Genomic DNA, 17,457 nt, shown 5'->3' on the forward strand with positions numbered 1-17,457 from the left:
GTAATGCCTGGCCAAGGGGGACCCAAACTAGCCAAATCCTTTCAGGAATACTGGAACAGAACACCTGAAGACACTACTGGAGTTTTGCATATTACAATCACTGACATTTTAAAGACATGGCAACTTCTAAACAAATTATGTAAGTCTGCTGCTGTTCTTCCCTTTACAGAGAGAGAAAAAATGTGTCACACTGAGTCATTCACACTGTCTCAGTATTGGATTATTTATTATTGGATTATTTAAATTTACAGGCTTTATGGAGCCTAGCAGATGTGCTGTTACAGTCCTCAATGCGGTAATGCATACCAGATAGTACTGGATTGTCTGATTTCACGTAAGAAAAAGCATTAATTACATATGGAGTTTGAAGCTGGGGTTTTGTTTGTTTTCTAATCATTATGGACTTCCTGGGCCTGTTGGTGATAAAGGTGAAAAAGGGTCATCAGGAGAAGGGGTTCCAGATGCAAAGGTAATTGCACTGTAGTTTTTTTTTAGCTTATATTTCTAAGGAAGGAGGAGAGTCATGCAACTGCCTGCCTAGCTGTTTGTCTCACAATGTAATTCTTAGACTTGGGGTTAATTTCAGTGAAATTTGAAAGGAGAAGTCTCAAAGATACTTATGTTTATACAAGTTTTTTGAAAATTAGTGAGTGGGAAACAGAGATACCAAATTACTACCCTTAATAAAGAAAAGGCAGACAGGGAAAATATTGGCTTTATTTGTCCTGTTTGGTAGTTACCAGATGGCCGCTTTGTCCATGAATATTGACCATCCAGCTAGTACGTGTCTGACTCTTAATTAGTAAGAACATATGTTGCCTTTTGCTCAGTGGAGATGATATTATAGACATCACTGCTTATTCATGTGAGAGGGGAGAGGAGATAGATCACCATAAATGGTGGTGATGGTGGGGAATTACACAGAGGCACAAATCATTAGGTTTCTTTAACTCAGCTGTTCAAAGAACAGTTTGTTTGTTGAGTACCCTAGAAGGGTTTAATGTAGAGATTCAACAGCTGTGGCAAAAATGACACTAATAATTCACAAGACACTTCAGAATGTTACTTCCAGTTCAGAGCCCAGAGTTATTACTGCTGTTGGTGAAAGTTGCTGTCACTATTTCTGATGCACATGATACTCATATCAGCACTGTAGCCTGTGGTGATGATACTCAGCAAAAAACAGTTTGGAAAGTCCTAACCTACCTATTAGGAACACAAGGCTTGTTTCATTGGTGCTGAAAAATGCTCAGCAGGTTTGATCTGTTGGATCATTTAGCTGCCTCTGAGTTTCCCCTTAAGTTTAAATGTTCAGTGAAAATGTTGTACCCTTTCCAGAACAAAGTAATGACTTTGAGACTCTTTTGGTATGGAATACTGAGTTTAATAAGACCTCCTGTTCTTGTAGCAATACAGCCGTTGCTTAGTATAGTATATAGCTAGACTGTAATAATCAAAATCTGTTTTGATTATTAAACTCATAAATTAAACATATATAAACCCCATATAATAAGCCCATAAATTGAAATATTGATATATAAACCCATATATTGATATATAAGCCCTTATATTGAAATATTTCTTTGTGAATAGTTACTTCAATTAGGCATATCATCCATCTCTTAAAATATATGTATATGCTCTTAAATTTTTAATAAAACATATCAGCAAAGATTAGTGTTGAGTCAGCTGGAATTTCATATGCTCCCTTTTTCTTCTAAAATATCACAGAAATATCCGGCTGAGGTTTTCTAATGATTCCAAAATACCTTTAACCCTTCAAGTGCTAACGAAAGAAAGAAAATCGGGGGAAGGGTTTCTAGCAACCTTGTCTTACATCTGCATGCTCTAAATTGCTTTATTCAACATATTCTGCAAAAGAATTCTTCAGTTCCTGTAGCATTGTGCCGTATGTTGTTTCATTGCTCCCCCAACACATTTCTCAGTCTATGTAAACTAAAAGTCATTTTAAAAATATGTCAAGTTATATGGCTTCAGCAGTGTAAATGAAGATATTATAGGTACAAATTGCAAAGCTACTTTCCCAAAGTTTTAACAATTCAGCTGAGAATTTATCTTGCTTGTTTGCACAAGATCATATTTTCATTCACTGTATATGCTGTGATTATCATTTTTACTGTATTACTAGTACTATAAACTGATACTATAATCATAATATTGATATTAATTCCTCCTGTCTCAAAACAGGTTTCATTTAATTTCCGTGCTTTCTTTCTCTTCTAGAATGCAAACACTACAGACAACTGTAGAATGCTCAGTTGACATCCAGTCTTTCTAAGATTTTTTTCCCTATCTTATTCTTTAACTATGTCTCTGCAAATTTATGAAGTGGGACAACATGCACTAGTGACCTGACATAGAATTTTAATCAGCATACTTTATATTTACAGATGTTCTGATTTTTGGAGAGCAGGATCGCCACATTCTCTGTAATAATCAAAACCTTCATTAAAAAAAGAAATTTATTTTGAATTTTAGTATACCTTCCAGGTATACTCTGATGTTCCTGGAGAACAGATTCTCTACTGGAATTGGCATTCCTCTTCTTTAGAGTTCTTCTCCAGCTGAGCTTCCTGACAGGCCTTGGGGGATCTGCTGCCATTCTGTAACATTACATCATACTACTTTCATATCAGGGCAGTGCCTGAAGTAATCCCCAAGCACAGGCTGCATTTCTGGACCACCTTCACCCCCAGCCAGTCAGGCCCGCCTGACGCCTGGCTTTCCTCCTGCAYGCTCTGTTGCAGAGGCCACCAAGGCGATGCCAGTATGAGGGCCTGCAAGCCAGGGAGTTGCATCGCTTGCCTCCCTGCAGAGCACATTTCTTGGGCCTCCTCTGCCTGAGCCTCCCTGGGAAACAGCACCTGCTCCCAGCACCATGTGGAGGCGCCATGGCAGGGCTTCCCCACAAACCTCCCTCCTGCTCCCACTGCCCTGAGGGCTCAAGTACAGCCCACTTCCAGTCTCAGGCCGAACGCCTGCCCTGGAGAGGGATTGTGTGTCTGTCTTATGGTGCTCAGTGGCAGTGGCAGGTCCTGCCAGTCCCAGGCCAGCTGTGGGGCCTTGTCGGACCATCCTGCCCTGCAGGCAGACGTGGTGGTGCTGCAGGAGAAAAAGGTGGCTGGAGGCTGCGGAGGTAGGGGAACGACAGGTCTGTGAGAGGAACAAGGAGAGATGGAAGGGAAGGTGCTATAAAGCCGGCCTCAGCTTGAGGCACCCAGAAGGTCTGCTCGACTCCATGGGTCAGCTCCTTGGCAAGGGTGACAAGTGCTACCCTCTGTCCCTCCCAGTCAACTTAAATGGATCTGTTCTGTGTAGCACAAATTCTTTTCCACATGCTGCAGCATAAGTACAGCATGCCGCACTTGCTGTGGTATGGATGATGCTGTAAGAGTTTTGTGGTTGTGAAGTGCCATCCTGCACTCTTTGATTCCACTTCCTGTCATTGTCATTGCTTGACTCTGGGCTCCAGGCCTTTGTCTTGACCCACCTTCTGAATGGCTGTATATTCATTCTTACAGATTTCAATAATCATGACAATAAATAACCCTTCAAAGCTGATGAACTGCCTTCAAAATAAACCTGGTGAAATAGATACTTGTGAAGAAAAATGGTCTGATTTTAGTGACAGTATTTGCATGTTTGTACTTCAACTACAGTTACAGTTAGTGCCTATTCTGTATTCCCTAGTCTCCTTTCTTGCTTGACTGTAGAATATCAGCCCTCATTTAAATTTTGTCATGCTTCTGGGTTGTTTTAGTGAGCCTTGAAGGTAAATTTTGTCAAGGGTCGATTGCTTTTATTGTTACTATGTTGGAGAGTTCCCACAATTTAAGGCCCCTGGGAGACCTTGTCCGGCCAGATCTGTAGTGATGCTGCACATACTGGATATTTAGTGCTGCTTCTGCTTCTGTCTTCAGCAGGGCAATGTTAACTCTGTCAGTACAGCCACTGACTTACCCTTCATTCAGTCTCTCAGTTCATTTCAGAACACCACTGAACTACCACTAAAGCCAAACCTGTTCATAGAGTGCCTGTTACCAAATTTCCTCATCCTAGTAAACCTGTTTCCCAAATAATTTTGGAGCTCCTTTATGGGATGGCAAAGGATGGATGACCCTGTTGTCTGAGAACTGCATTCCCAGCAATGAGAATCTAACAGTAAAGCAAAGTATCTGGAGTTTGTAACAACAATATGAACATGGTTTTCAAAATGACAGCTACAAGACACAGCTATTCTTGTGTCTAAAGATCCATTTTTTTACTGAATTTGAATTAGCAATCCAGATTAGAAATACTTATAGATTGAAAATAAAATTGCAGAAAAGTGCGCTTACATTCTAGAGAAGTGAGAAATGGGCAGAAGCATGTCTTTTTTTCTCCCCCTTTGACTAATATTTTTCATTGTGAATGTTCAGACCTGCCATCTTGATGTTTGTAGGGGAGTGTACCTGCTGTGTAGAGATGTGAAGGTTATTGAATTAAGTAATAAAGAGTTTATTAGGACTTAGTGTTCTGTGATTTGCCTGTAAATATGTTTGTCTCTTTAGAGTATTCATTGTTATGGTAGCTTGATGACAGAGTAGCTGCTTTGCCCCGTAGAATGTTTTTGATAGTGCTCTGTAACAGTCTAAGAATTGTTGTGGTGTTACAATTTCTGTATATCAATTTTAAAGTAATAAAAAAATCTCCCATTGGACTTGTGCACTTGTTATGACTTACTTAGAACAGCACCCTATTTCTCCAGCTGGTGCATTCTTCTGCCTAAAAAGATTTGTGTGATTTTATTATTAGGATGTTATAAGTTGTGATATACATGTTTCTATTGGAAAGTCTTACATCCTGGAATATCTGTGTTTCTTACTGTAAGGAATGTAAGGAATGTAAGGAATGTATCCATTCCAGAAAGCGTCAGTTCAGTAACTTCCCAGCTTATGTGTTACTGCAGTCAAAAAAGTGAACAAGCTATGAAGTCTATGGACAGGAGAAAAATGAGATATAAAAATAGTACTATTAAATACATCAAATATAGCATAGTCTAGAGAACTAGGGTTTTAATCAGCCCATCTAGGGAACTTTAATATTAAAAGCAGGCACCTACAGATTTTAGGCTTATTTCTGAAGAGGTGGAGGCAAAGGTGATGCAGTTGAGAGTTTTGTCAGAACCAGCTTGTTGGTGAATTCTGTGTTTATTGCTTGTGCAATTAGATTTTAAGATTTTCAGTGTAAATGTACATTTTGCATGCTTGAATTATGTGTGTTATAATATCCTGCACTTTCACATTGATTTTCAGGCTACTTAGCATCTCTACCATCCTCTCCATTTGCTCGGTGACCAAATTTAATTAACTTTCTTTTCAGTTAAACCAAAAACTGTGTGAGCAAATACATACAGTTTAGTGAATTATGCCTAAAACAACAACAAAAAAGAGCAAATGACATGAAAAGCTTGGCTTGCACTTATTCGGTTAATAGACTTTCAATTTAATGACATACAGTCTAAGTCCACAAGATGGAGCCCCAGTCTCTTTGGAGAGAAGACAAAATGAAAGGTATTCTTACAGCAGGAATATTTACTCATCATCAAAATACATTTCTGCAATTCAACATTAATTATGTGATATAATCAGGCTCTCTAGTTTGGGCTAAAATGGAATTTGGTGGCTAAGGAAGCTAACCCTTACAAACTGAGCAGCCTGGCACAAAAACAGTGGCCAAAGCCCATCCAGGGCTGATACAGGTGAGGCAGACTGTGGGAATGCAACTGGACAGATGAATCTTGCTTAGCCAGTGTGCTCATGTTCACATTGCTTATAGATGAATTATAAACTCTCTTATTTTATCTGTCTTTCAGGAAGACCTATGTTTTTGATCTGGAGAAGAGGAGCTGTTTCTTCAGGGGAAGGCTGTTAGATGGGTTGTTTGCTTTTTGTGTATGTGTGTGTGTGTTTAAATAAAGCACTTAAATCATGCTTTCCACAAACTAAAATATTTGAATATTAATAGGTTAGAAAAAAGTTTAGGAACAGCTGAAGACAAGATTCAGGGTTCATGGTCCCTCTGCAATGAAGCACAGGGTACTCAGCAGTTCTCTTTGCCTTCCACAGAGGTTGAACAGAAGGGATATTTGATTTCAGACCATGTTGGCGTGATATGTATGTGTGGGTGTGCGACTTAAGCCTGAAGAAGAAATTAACTGTTTTGTCAGTACAATTGCTGCTTCAATGTAGGCCTTTGGATCTTTTTAAGTAACTCTATTGCAGTTTGAGGAACTGCACAATGCTTCACTGAACCTCCTGATTCAGCCTTTAGTCCCTGCATATGTTTCCTCTGCTGTTAGTTTTGTGTCCCATACTCAGAAATCATGGGCATCTCAGAGTATCTACTCACTTCTTTTCCTGTTTTATCAAACTTTGTCTTACAGCTTCCCCTCACTTGAGCATTAAGCATATTTTCAACCAGAGCCGTTGATACATGAGACAGATGTTGTTTAATCTAAGAGCTTAGCAGACACAAAAAGATAAATGTTACAACACTTACCATAACACATTTATTATTGGCAAGATATATTGCTCACGGGATGCAAAGATCCAGAGAAGGTAGCTTGAGCTCACCAGCACCGAGGCTTTCAGCCTTCTCATACTAACGATACCACTGGAACTTGTTGTAGAGAGTCAGGTTTAGGTGTCAGACCAGAGGAAAAGAAATATCTTTACCATCCTCTCCATTTGCTCTGTGACCAAACTCAGTTAACTGTCTCCAGCCAATATCATAAAATCTCTAATTAGTGTCTAAGAACAGCATCCAATTGCTGTGTGTGTTTCCAAAGCATATGTTCTATGTTTGCAGTTAACTGTTTAATTCCCACATACACAGAATGGGCAATATTTAGATTGCTTATGGAGTCTTGAATGTCTGTGTATTTGATTTGACTGCCCAGTTTTGAGTTTCTTGGGTTTTTTTCTGAATTTTCTGTTTTTGTTTCTGTCAAGTAGATAGGAATTTTGCTGCCCTTTGAAAAGCTGATGTGGGGAATGGCTTCTGGCTGTGTATGGTGTGCTCTCAATTTGTTCATATTGCCATTCAAGTAAACAGGTTGTTTGAATAGCTACTGTTCGGCCTGTTCTTTGAATTTGTCATATCTTTTTTAACCTTACTATATTTTTGTTCATACTGTCCAGTAGCTGCGAGTTTCACAATATAATTATGTACTGCATGAAAAATACTTTATTTTGTTTTAGCTAATGGATGTTCATTGTTGTACTGTGAAATATGGTCACTTTCTTTTATGATTTTATAGATCTGCATCATATTCACATTCAGTTAGGCTTTACATGCTGCAGAATCCTAATCTACCTCATCTCTCTTCATACAGAAGCTGTCCCATGCCTTTGTCACCTCTCTGTGTTCCTTTTTATTTCTTCTTTATTATTTTTGAGTTGCAGTAACTAGAATAGCAGGCATTATTTAAGAAGGATAGGTATAGTATCAGGAAAGAAAGCTGATGCATGATTTTTTCCAATAGAAGATGTGATGTTTAAGCAAGAATGCAGAAATAAAAGGCTTTTCTTGCAGAAATCAAAATTCAACAGCAACATAAGATGGATTTTACCGATAAAATGTATCATGGACCAGAGCTTTAGTGTGATCAGGTAATGAATGCATTTAGGCAGATTATCAGAATACCACTCGAAACTAGATGGACTGAGCTGAAATTGCATGTGGTTCAGAGCAGCCATTGAAACCCTGCTGTACTAAACAGCTCAGTAAGAAGAATTAATAATGTTAAAAACAGAGCTGTAAATCTGGAGACATTACGTTCATCACGTTTGACCTCTAAGTGAATATAAAGTTATAGAACTATTTACTGGCAAAACTGGTGAAAAAATAAAGCTCTACACTGTGTATCTACAATCCTGTAACAAAACTATCGAGGTCCTTATTTTACTTCCAAATCACAGTAAATAGTGAAAAAGGGCTGAGGCCATTTCCGCAGACCAATCACACAAAACATATAACAGATCCTCAGATTTTCTGGCCAGAGAAATACAACCCCCATTACTGTCAGCATACTGGATGTCTGTGAGAACTGTCAGGTTATATGTATATTTGACCAGTCAGAAATTGTTATGTCTAAAAATCATAAATGTTAGCATTTTCTGATCTCTGCCAGATGTCATGTTTGCAGGTCCAAAAGGAGTGAGAAATCTTTGAATGCAGCTGAAAACCCATTCAGTCAATTCTGTTTTGGCACATAGTACAGATAAACCTTGACTACTGCTGGAAAAAACATTCTTCGATAGCTGATGATCCGTGTCTGAATGGATAGACTATTTAACAAGTCTTGATTGAAGCATATGTAAGGGTAAGAATAAATATATAAACAGTATGAGTGATCCATATGACTAATTAGTTACTGATGAAATGCATCTTAATCATCACCACTATGACTGACCCAACAGATCCTGGATGCTGCTAGTTACTATTATTTATATATAGCATTAAGAGATATCTAGTGTAAAAGACTGCATTCTTCTGAAACTCTTTAGGCTCAGTGTATAAAACAATGGCAATATTTATTTAAGACAATTAAACTCAATAGATAAATCTACACTTATTTATGAGACAAATACTTTTCAGAAAAGAAAAAGGAAAATAGAAATTCAAAACACAAACCGAAGTTGTACAAGTTATTGTAAACAACATAAAACAGTTGTTAGAGTAACCTATGTTCAGTCTATATCCATTGAAACATATCTGTTGGTCAAGAAATGTCATCCATCCATGGCCTGTCCCAGCATTTCCAGCATCCTTCAGGAGACACATGCACATCTGTCATCTGACAGAAGATGACATACAGGCTTCTAGGAAAGAGGTCTTTCAGGAACAGGCTGCAGCTGCGGGGACAGCTAATCCTTCCTGTGTTGCACTGAGGAAAGAGTTCGGGAAGGAGTGGGATGTATGAATTTCTTTCTGGTAGCAGCAGCCTGTTCCAGCAGAGTTCGTGTTGACAGAGCATGCCCAGACTGACAAATCTGTGCAGGTATAGTATTATGTACAATCACACGGCTGATGAACAGCTCTCCCATGCAACCAGATTAGGGTTATCTCTGTCCTTGACTAAGAGCTGAGACCTCACTAGTTTATTTAATATGTTTTATCTCACCCTTTACATGGGCTAAAGGGATGTATGCTGTCGTATTTGTGGCTCATAGCATACATAACTAGATTATGTGAGTAAACCATAATTTTAATTCTTGCAAGGATCTATTTCATGCATTAGCAGACTGCATTGTCACACAAAGTTTCTTTTGATATATGCTGTTATTATTCCATTCTCTTGCACAAACCCCTTTGTCTCCTGAGATAATCCAAGTAATTGCTTTTGTTCTCTGCAAATTTCTTCCAAAGTTAGACTCGCCCAGAGCTGAATGCAACATTCTAGGGTCAGTCATTCAAAGATAATTGTGAATTATTATTTTTCTGTTGGCTCTTTGATGAGCCAATGATGCAACATGTGCAGTGTTGTATCAGCCATCCTCTGTGAAGAAATGGCATTAGGGCATATCTTTTTCATATATTTTAGAAGACATAGATTGCATCTGTAGTTGTTAGATGCTGAGCCACAAATACAATGAACTCCATGATACAAACAGATAAAATGAGGGTGGCTCGTGCTGTGTCCTACCTTGATTTTTGGTGATGGCACATATTTTCTTATTGTTCTTGTTTCCATCAGATTACTTTTATTGTAGTTGACTAAGCAGTTTAGCTTGGTTTACTTAAGCCTGGAAATACTAAGGCCTGTGGCTCCTTACAGAGATAAGTTCATTAAAGGCAAGTTTTAATGTAATACTTTTTTGAAATTTCTTCCTCTCTGTGAATATCCACTTTTTGATTTCTGTCTTATGATTTCTGCTTTCAATGATAAAAATTCTTGCAGCTTACTGTTAAATTAAGGTTTAAAATATAGACCTAGGAGGAAAAAAAATACCATCTAGCTCTATTTCTATTTTTTCTCACAAAGAGAAAAATGTAAAGAACATTCATTAATGATTTGAGAGACTGGAAGCGGTTACACATTGTGTAACAAATAATCATTGGTTTGGCCCAGTAGTGTAAGTTACTGGCTTGTTAGAAACTGGGGGGATCTGGCTCTACTCTGTAGCAATGTAGCTCAGTGGTGCTGGGAGTTATTGCCAGGGTGTGATTTCCAGCTGGATGACTTTAAAAAAAGGGTTCTGCCCTTGGAAGAGCAAGAAGAGGGTACTTTGTTGAGTGTAGCAATAGAGACCTTGCTCCTATGTTAAATGAAGTGCGCTTCTACTAGCCTGAAGAAGGCAGAGACTTTTTTAAAGGTCAGTGGTCAGTGATGCCCTATTCTTTTTCCTCCATTCTTTCCTCAAGAGACCCTTCACCTAAGGTTTAGTGCGATAAGCACGAAATGTGCTCTAGTTATTTAAAAGCTCCCAGTTAGCATATGCCATTGCTGTTATCTAAACAACCAACAAAAAGCAAAGCAAGTGTGGTTTCTGTACAGTTTTGTACAAGGGAATTGAAAAGAAGCAGGAAAGTGTGATTATCTACATAAAGCCAGTGGTTTATCAAACATCATATGCTTTATGGCCAGGGCAATCAAACATTACAGTAACTGTTGAAGATATAGGAGAAATCCCAGCCTATAAGTTATTCAGCTACATCATTACTAGGCTCCATAACTTCCAAAAATGAATATTTGATTAATGAAGTCCTAGTAATTCATACTTTTTCCTTCTGTAGTTTTTTGTATTGCAGAATTTGTAGGTAATCTGAACTTTAAAATGTTACTCCCATGAATGGAATGCTTCTTTCCCCTCCCTGTTCACAACTGTTTTTGATTTCATTCAAGAAGAATATAACATCTGTGTCCGAATGTATGAAGTTATCTGTCACAACTATGTCATGTAGTACAACCTGTTGTTTGATGAACAGTGAAACTCACACCAGTTTCTTTGGGGTCCTACATCCCATACATTCCCAGCCACATGGCAGTGACTTTGGATCTCCCACTATTTCTCTTTATTGCAATGCATCCAGGTACTCCTCCAAGACCTGGAGTCTTCTTTTGCAGTACTTCTGCCCGCTTCCCATTTTACTTAACTTCCCTGTCTTCATTCCTCTTCCCTGTCCTCACTGCCCCCACCCCCGCTGCCATGCACCTTCATCATCCTCACCATTCCCCTGTTACGGTAAGGGTTAGCAAATGATGTGGCTGGTTCAGAGCCACAGGCTCTCTCCTTGCCAAGCTCCTGAGTTCACCCAGGCTGAGCAGCCAGCCAGGTGAAGGACACTGTTTGCCATCTCTGTTGTTGTGTTGTGGGTGGGGGGTTGAGGGGGTGACACCAAGGGCAGAGTTCACTATACACCTCCTGCTTTTTATTCAAGGTGCACAAAATTACTTTCTGTCTTTTAAACCTAATGGAAAGTAGCCAATGTGCTCAAAGTTTGACTGCAAAAAATTCACTTAGGTTAGAAAAGAGGCTTTCAAGATTTTGCAGTAAAATAAAAAGTTTTCCCCACATTGTTTAGTCTACTATAGGGAAAAACTCCCCCATTCATTTTAACAAATTTGATTTTGTATATGTCCTGTAGATTGCTGCAGGCTTAGTTCTGCAGATTAATAATCATGACATTGCCTTGATAATTTTAATTTTACATTTTTAATTTAGCATGCGAAACAATATTAATTTTAACCTTTTGACTTACAATTTTTCTTTTGCTTTCTTTTTGTCCGTGTGCCTCATAATAAAATCTGGATCATAGCAAGTCGTCAGCCTTGTTAATGGAGTCTTTTGATCAGGAGACTGGGAAATTTCTGAGAGCAACTCTACCATGTTGTACTCTGACAGCTTCCTGAGGGCATGCTGTAACAAGGATTACAACTGAAAGAGAATATACAGATGTGCTTTAGCATCTTTTGGAAAGCTGAATTCCTTGAAGTTATACAAGGAAGACATTTCAATGACAATTGACAAGTGCCTTTAGAGCCTTTTCTGTGTTAGGACTTGAATAACTGCTTTTCAGAGAAGCAAGTGAAGGGGTGCAGTTGATATGGTATTTAGGGGAAAAAGTTTTAAGCTATTCAGTACATTAGGTGATCAATAACCTGTTTACAAATTTTCTACTGTAAGTTGTTGATGAAAAAATGGACTTCCACCAAAAAATTGTGCTTCTGTCAAAAGTGTCTTTTTRCCCTGTGTTTTTGAAATGTCTGAATTTATTAATATTTCACTTAAATTTTTCAAACTACAACTTAAACATTTCAATGCTTAATCGTGCAGCATGGACCTGTTGTGTCCCGGTGACGAAGCCCATGTCCCTTCTGCTGCACCACACAAGGAAGCTCTCCCTTCTGTCCTGCCACCAAGGCGTTGAGGGAAGTGTTGCCTTGTAGGTGATGTCTGTCCAGAGACTGGGCACTGAGCTTCTGCTGGGCACCTGAACAAAGCTCCCATAAAGCATGTAATGATTCCTTGAGACTTACCATGGACTTATACTTTCTCTCAACATGATTTTTGATTTAACACCATAACAATAGTATTTTTCACTGCAGCCTGCCACTAGATACAGCAAGTATATTTACATGCAGCACATTTAGAATTACCTAAATGACAGCGCCCTTTTGGATCACCTGTCTTTGTCCCTTTAGAGCATCTAAATAACAGAAAGAATTTCTGAGTCAAACAGCTAAGGAAGAAAAAATATTGGATTTTATTTTTTTGAAATTATGTCTTTTATTATTATAATTGCTAATGCATTATTACCACCATTGAGAGATGTTCATGATCCTAGCAAGCGCACAAAGCAGTAGGTCAGAACTCAGTTCCTGGGCTGTAAAATCATGATGTGCTAACCTCACATCTCTGACCTAGGCAGCTGCTGCAGCATTGACTTGGGGAAGCTGAAGACTTGTGGCTGACAAAGTTACGGATAAAGATGCAAATTGTTTAGAACTGAGTTTTTTAACGTAAAAGTTCAGTTATGTAAAATGAGGAAACACTCATGCTCCCAGACTGACACTGTCCCTTTAATAAAATGGCTTGGTCTCCCACTCAGCTCTGGCTAAGTGCCTGACTATTTTCATTTAAACTTTGGCCAACTAAACAGGAATAATGGACCATAAGGGATCTAGATGCAAGGTAGGTCCATTTACAAGTGGATAGACTATTTATTTACAGATTGTCCTATTTTCTTAAACAAAACATTTTCCAGTATGACCTACTGGATGTATTTTCTATACTGACAGCATATTCAATCCACAGTTTGCTGCTTGAATGCCTTTGAAGGTAAGAGGCTTATAAAGTTATTTCATTTGTATTTTTAGAGGACTGCCCTGATGGGTTCTGTATATGTAACTTGAATGGAGCTGGAAATAATATGTAAGGATATTTAAAACACCAGCTCATGCGTGTTATCCTTTAATGATATTTAAAATTAATTATTGTAAATTACAGGCATTTTTTTGAAAATCCATTTTAATGGAGTTTAGTTTTCTCTAGAAATAAGTTGAATCACTGACAAATAGTTTAATGTTCATTTTGTTAGTATATATTGTCATTATAATCCAATATTGTCTTTATAGAAAATATTACATGCTTTCTGTTATAGCCATGTAACATTAATAATACATTCATGTTTAGAATTTCATTACTCAASCACTTTTTTTTAAGAAGTTGTTCATACTGATGATTCAGACCTAGGTAATATAACTGTATCCAAAAATACCCAGATCTTTGCTTATTCCCAACAATTAGGGACTTATAGAAACAAATGATACTCTGTGTTTTCTGTAATATTTCTACTATTTTTATATACTTATTTTAATAGAAATATATGTTAACAGCAACATGCTTTAATAACAATTTGTTTTATCCTTCTTTGTTAGATGTTGAGATGAAAGCTAAAGATAGCACTGACTTTTTTTAACAAATAAAAGGGAGCACTGCATATTTCTTTTCTAATAAAACAGATTCTAATATACAATTACATGTGAGCTACAGTTGCGATTGCACTGGCTGCTATGCTTGACTCACCTACCCAAGGAATTTTATAATTTTTTACATATTGTCTCCAGAATTCCAGCAGTGCTTCCCATGAATGTGTATTTTGAATATAAAGTATAGGTATTTATTTATTAGTATCTATGAATAAAGTATTTACAGATTCTTTTTCTTTACAGGAAGGAAAAGTCTAATCTGGGATCAGAGTCACTATGTGGAACAAACATTCTTTCTTGTGCTTTTTACTTCTGGCTGTGACCATGAACCAGACAGTATATGGGCAAAACAGAAAGAAAGGAAAGAATGCTTATTCTCTTGTGCAAAAAGATGAAGGTAAAACCATTTTCTTAGAATTTCTGATTGCCCATGTAGTATGTCTCATTTTTCAGGGTATTTGCTGACAACTTGTGCATGTTTTTTTACAATGCAATTTATTTTGATCATTGGGCCTGGAAAATACTTCCGTATATTTCACATTTACTTAGCCATACACTCCAGTTTGGCCTATCATTTCCATTGGCCATATAAAATTCTTTTAAGATAAGTGATAAGAAGCCTATTTTTTAGTTTGAATTTGCATGTGGAAAATTGGTAGTTTGTATACAAAATCAATTAAAATGCTAAAACAATCCCATTAAGATCTAATTTGAATGTTTTTGGCTATTGACTGTCCTTAATAATACTGGTATGAATTAAACCAAACTAAATTAAATTAAATTGTTTGACTTCGGTAGAATTTCTTGGCATTTGCAGTGACATAATTTAGAGTGGAATTTCTCCTCAGAATTTTTTCCTGGGAAGAGAGAGGAGGAGTTGGGGGAATGGTTTGAGGATTGGGAATGTTGCAGAGAATAATCTAAAATCTGTAGCGCAGGTATGCCAATCACTCATAGATTTAACTTTCTGCTTCCATTACAGGTGATATGTGTCTCGTTGATATAGTCTTTATCTTGGACAGTTCAGAAAGTGCCAAAAATCAATTGTTTGGTTTACAGAAAGAATTTGTTCAAAACTTAACTGACAAAATTTTCCAGATGAAACTAGTAAAATCTCAGAAATATAATGTCAAACTGGCAAGTATGCAGTTCAGCAGCACAGTCAGCATTGATCATCCCTTTACAGCTTGGAAGAATGTGCAGAGTTTTAAAGAGAAAATCAGGGCTCTGGGCTTCATTGGCCATGGCACCTACTCCTATTATGCAATTTCCAATGCCACTCAACTCTTTAAAACTGAAGGTCGTAAGAGAGGTGTGAAAGTGACTTTTTTGATGACTGATGGTGTGGATCATCCAAACAGTCCTGATATCCAGGGGATAGCCACAGCAGCCAGGAGTCTTGGAATACACTTTTTTACCATTGGCCTTTCTAAGAAAAGTGTCCAAGAAGGAAAATTGCGTTTGATATCTGGTGATTCATCTTCTAAATATATCTTATGTCTGGATGATCAGAACCTGTTAGTCGATGTAGCATTGGAACTGGTAAGTAATGCTGATGGGACTCTTATCACCCTTCTATCCATGGCAAATTTCATTTAATTTGGGTTGTTTAGTCCTGAACGCAGTGCAGAGGTATGCAGGTGAGCTAGGAGCTGGAGCTGACCTCAGGCTTGGAAGTTCAGGAAGTTTTTAAAGTTTGGGTGTAACACCTGCAAGAGCTGGGCTCCAGTGTTGATTGCAGAGAAGGTCAGTAACTATGGGCTCAAGAACTGTCTTAGGTTAAGGCTTGAGGCCCGTAAGGTTAAACAGCTTAGTTAAATCATAGCCAAAGCTCATTCCTCTGCTACTCAGACTAACAATAAGAACTACACATTCGGCTCCCAGATTGCTCAACTTTTGAATTACACCACAGATTTAAGAGATCACAAGCAAAAGCAGGGAGATCCTGAACCTGAAAAGACACATGAGCAGACTTCTCTTTACAGATTGTATGTGCTACTATTCTAAAGTCACTGGAATTACTCAAAAGCTTGTGCTTTGGCCATTGCTGCTCAAGAATGTCTGCTGAAGTTAATAGAAGCTTTTTTATTGACTTGAGTGGGATCAGGCTTCCATTGTAGTTATTGATTAAGGGCACTAAGCTCTCTGCCCTTCTAACACAGCATAGAGCACACATAAGAAAAGGTAGGGAATACGCTACTTAATTTCTTAGTTTAGAATAAACAAAAGTGCTGCTGTGAGACAGACATGGGCTGGACTTGATGTTTCTGGCTTCTGAGCCCTAATGTGCAAAGTGTTGGGGTGACCTAGTAAATGTTTGCTTTTTAAAACACTTGAAAGTATTTTTCACTAAAAGAAGACTTTGCAAGTAATAAATTAATGTAATTTGGAGGAAAATTATTCTTAGAAAATGCAATAGCTTTAATTAGGTAATAGTTAATACAGAATGTATGTAATATTTTTGTAGCATTCTCTTAAAGGTGGTAAAAAAATTACTTCAGAAAATTTAAAATCCAAAATGGAAACTTGCTAGCTGATATGCATAAAAACAAAAGGTTAGGTTGTACAACTAAGCATATGGCTGTAGATCTCACAGATATTGGCAGTGAAAGGCAATTATAAAATATTTTATGCTATTACAAGTTTATAAATTGTACCTAGGAAGGTATATATATTTACAAACACAAATTCTTCCCTGAGATCTCATAGTATTGTGCTCTTTATTAATGGATGAATTTTCATTAAGTCATTAGATATATAAATAGACAACTAGCTTTATATTGATATCAATATAGTGCTATATATATAGTGCTATATTTGGTCTAAGAAGATCCAGACATCTTGTATCTGGACACAAGAATGTCTTTTACCCAAGATATCTCCATTTTGTTATCTCTGGGATATCTCCACTAGAGAAGGATGCTGAACATTGCAAACTAGTCATTGCAGCCCACCATATCTTTCTTTTTGGCTTGGCATTATATGCACTTTATCAATACATTTTGCTATGAAATGCTGCTGAAAGATCTGCCCAAGATACAGATACTTACCTTCTTAGTCAGGTAAGTAATTTCCTAGAGAGCAGAGGCAAGAAATTTAAGGAAACTTAAAACAGAGAGATCTTGCTCAGCTGAACTGATCACTTGAAGGGACAGGTTATTTTGTAGCTTGCTGACTGTATCTCTGAGGATAATACTTTAAAAGTAACTGTTGTTCCCATGAATAAGGCTGATAAAGTTCTTCCCCTATATATTATACTAATAAGGCCTCTGGGTCTTTTCATATTCCCCTTCTTAGCCTAAGTCCTTAACATTGTCTATGTAGCTGTCCCATTATCTCTAGTTTGCTCTCTGTTCATTATGGTTATACTTAGCAGCCGTTCTCATACTGGAGAATCCTTTTTCATATGACTAGTTCCATAGGCTAGTTCCTACCAATGTAAGAAAGAAAGGCATTCACTT

At 37.7% G+C, this 17,457-nt stretch overlaps 1 protein-coding gene across 1 annotated transcript in view; it reads left to right on the forward strand.

Annotated features, from left to right (window-relative positions):
• The first annotated feature begins 398 nt into the window (after positions 1–398).
• Positions 399–17,457, forward strand: part of COL28A1 (collagen type XXVIII alpha 1 chain) — an 88,743-nt gene continuing 71,684 nt past the window's right edge. The window contains exons 1-3 of the mRNA XM_026072648.1: positions 399–469; positions 14,266–14,393; positions 14,979–15,538. Of these exons, the coding sequence (XP_025928433.1) occupies positions 399–469; positions 14,266–14,393; positions 14,979–15,538 (759 nt within the window). The remainder of the gene's footprint in view (positions 470–14,265; positions 14,394–14,978; positions 15,539–17,457) is intronic.

The sequence above is a fragment of the Apteryx rowi genome, unplaced genomic scaffold (genome assembly GCF_003343035.1).
Source record: "Apteryx rowi isolate R43461 unplaced genomic scaffold, aptRow1 scaffold_346, whole genome shotgun sequence".
Lineage (NCBI taxonomy): Eukaryota > Metazoa > Chordata > Aves > Apterygiformes > Apterygidae > Apteryx > Apteryx rowi.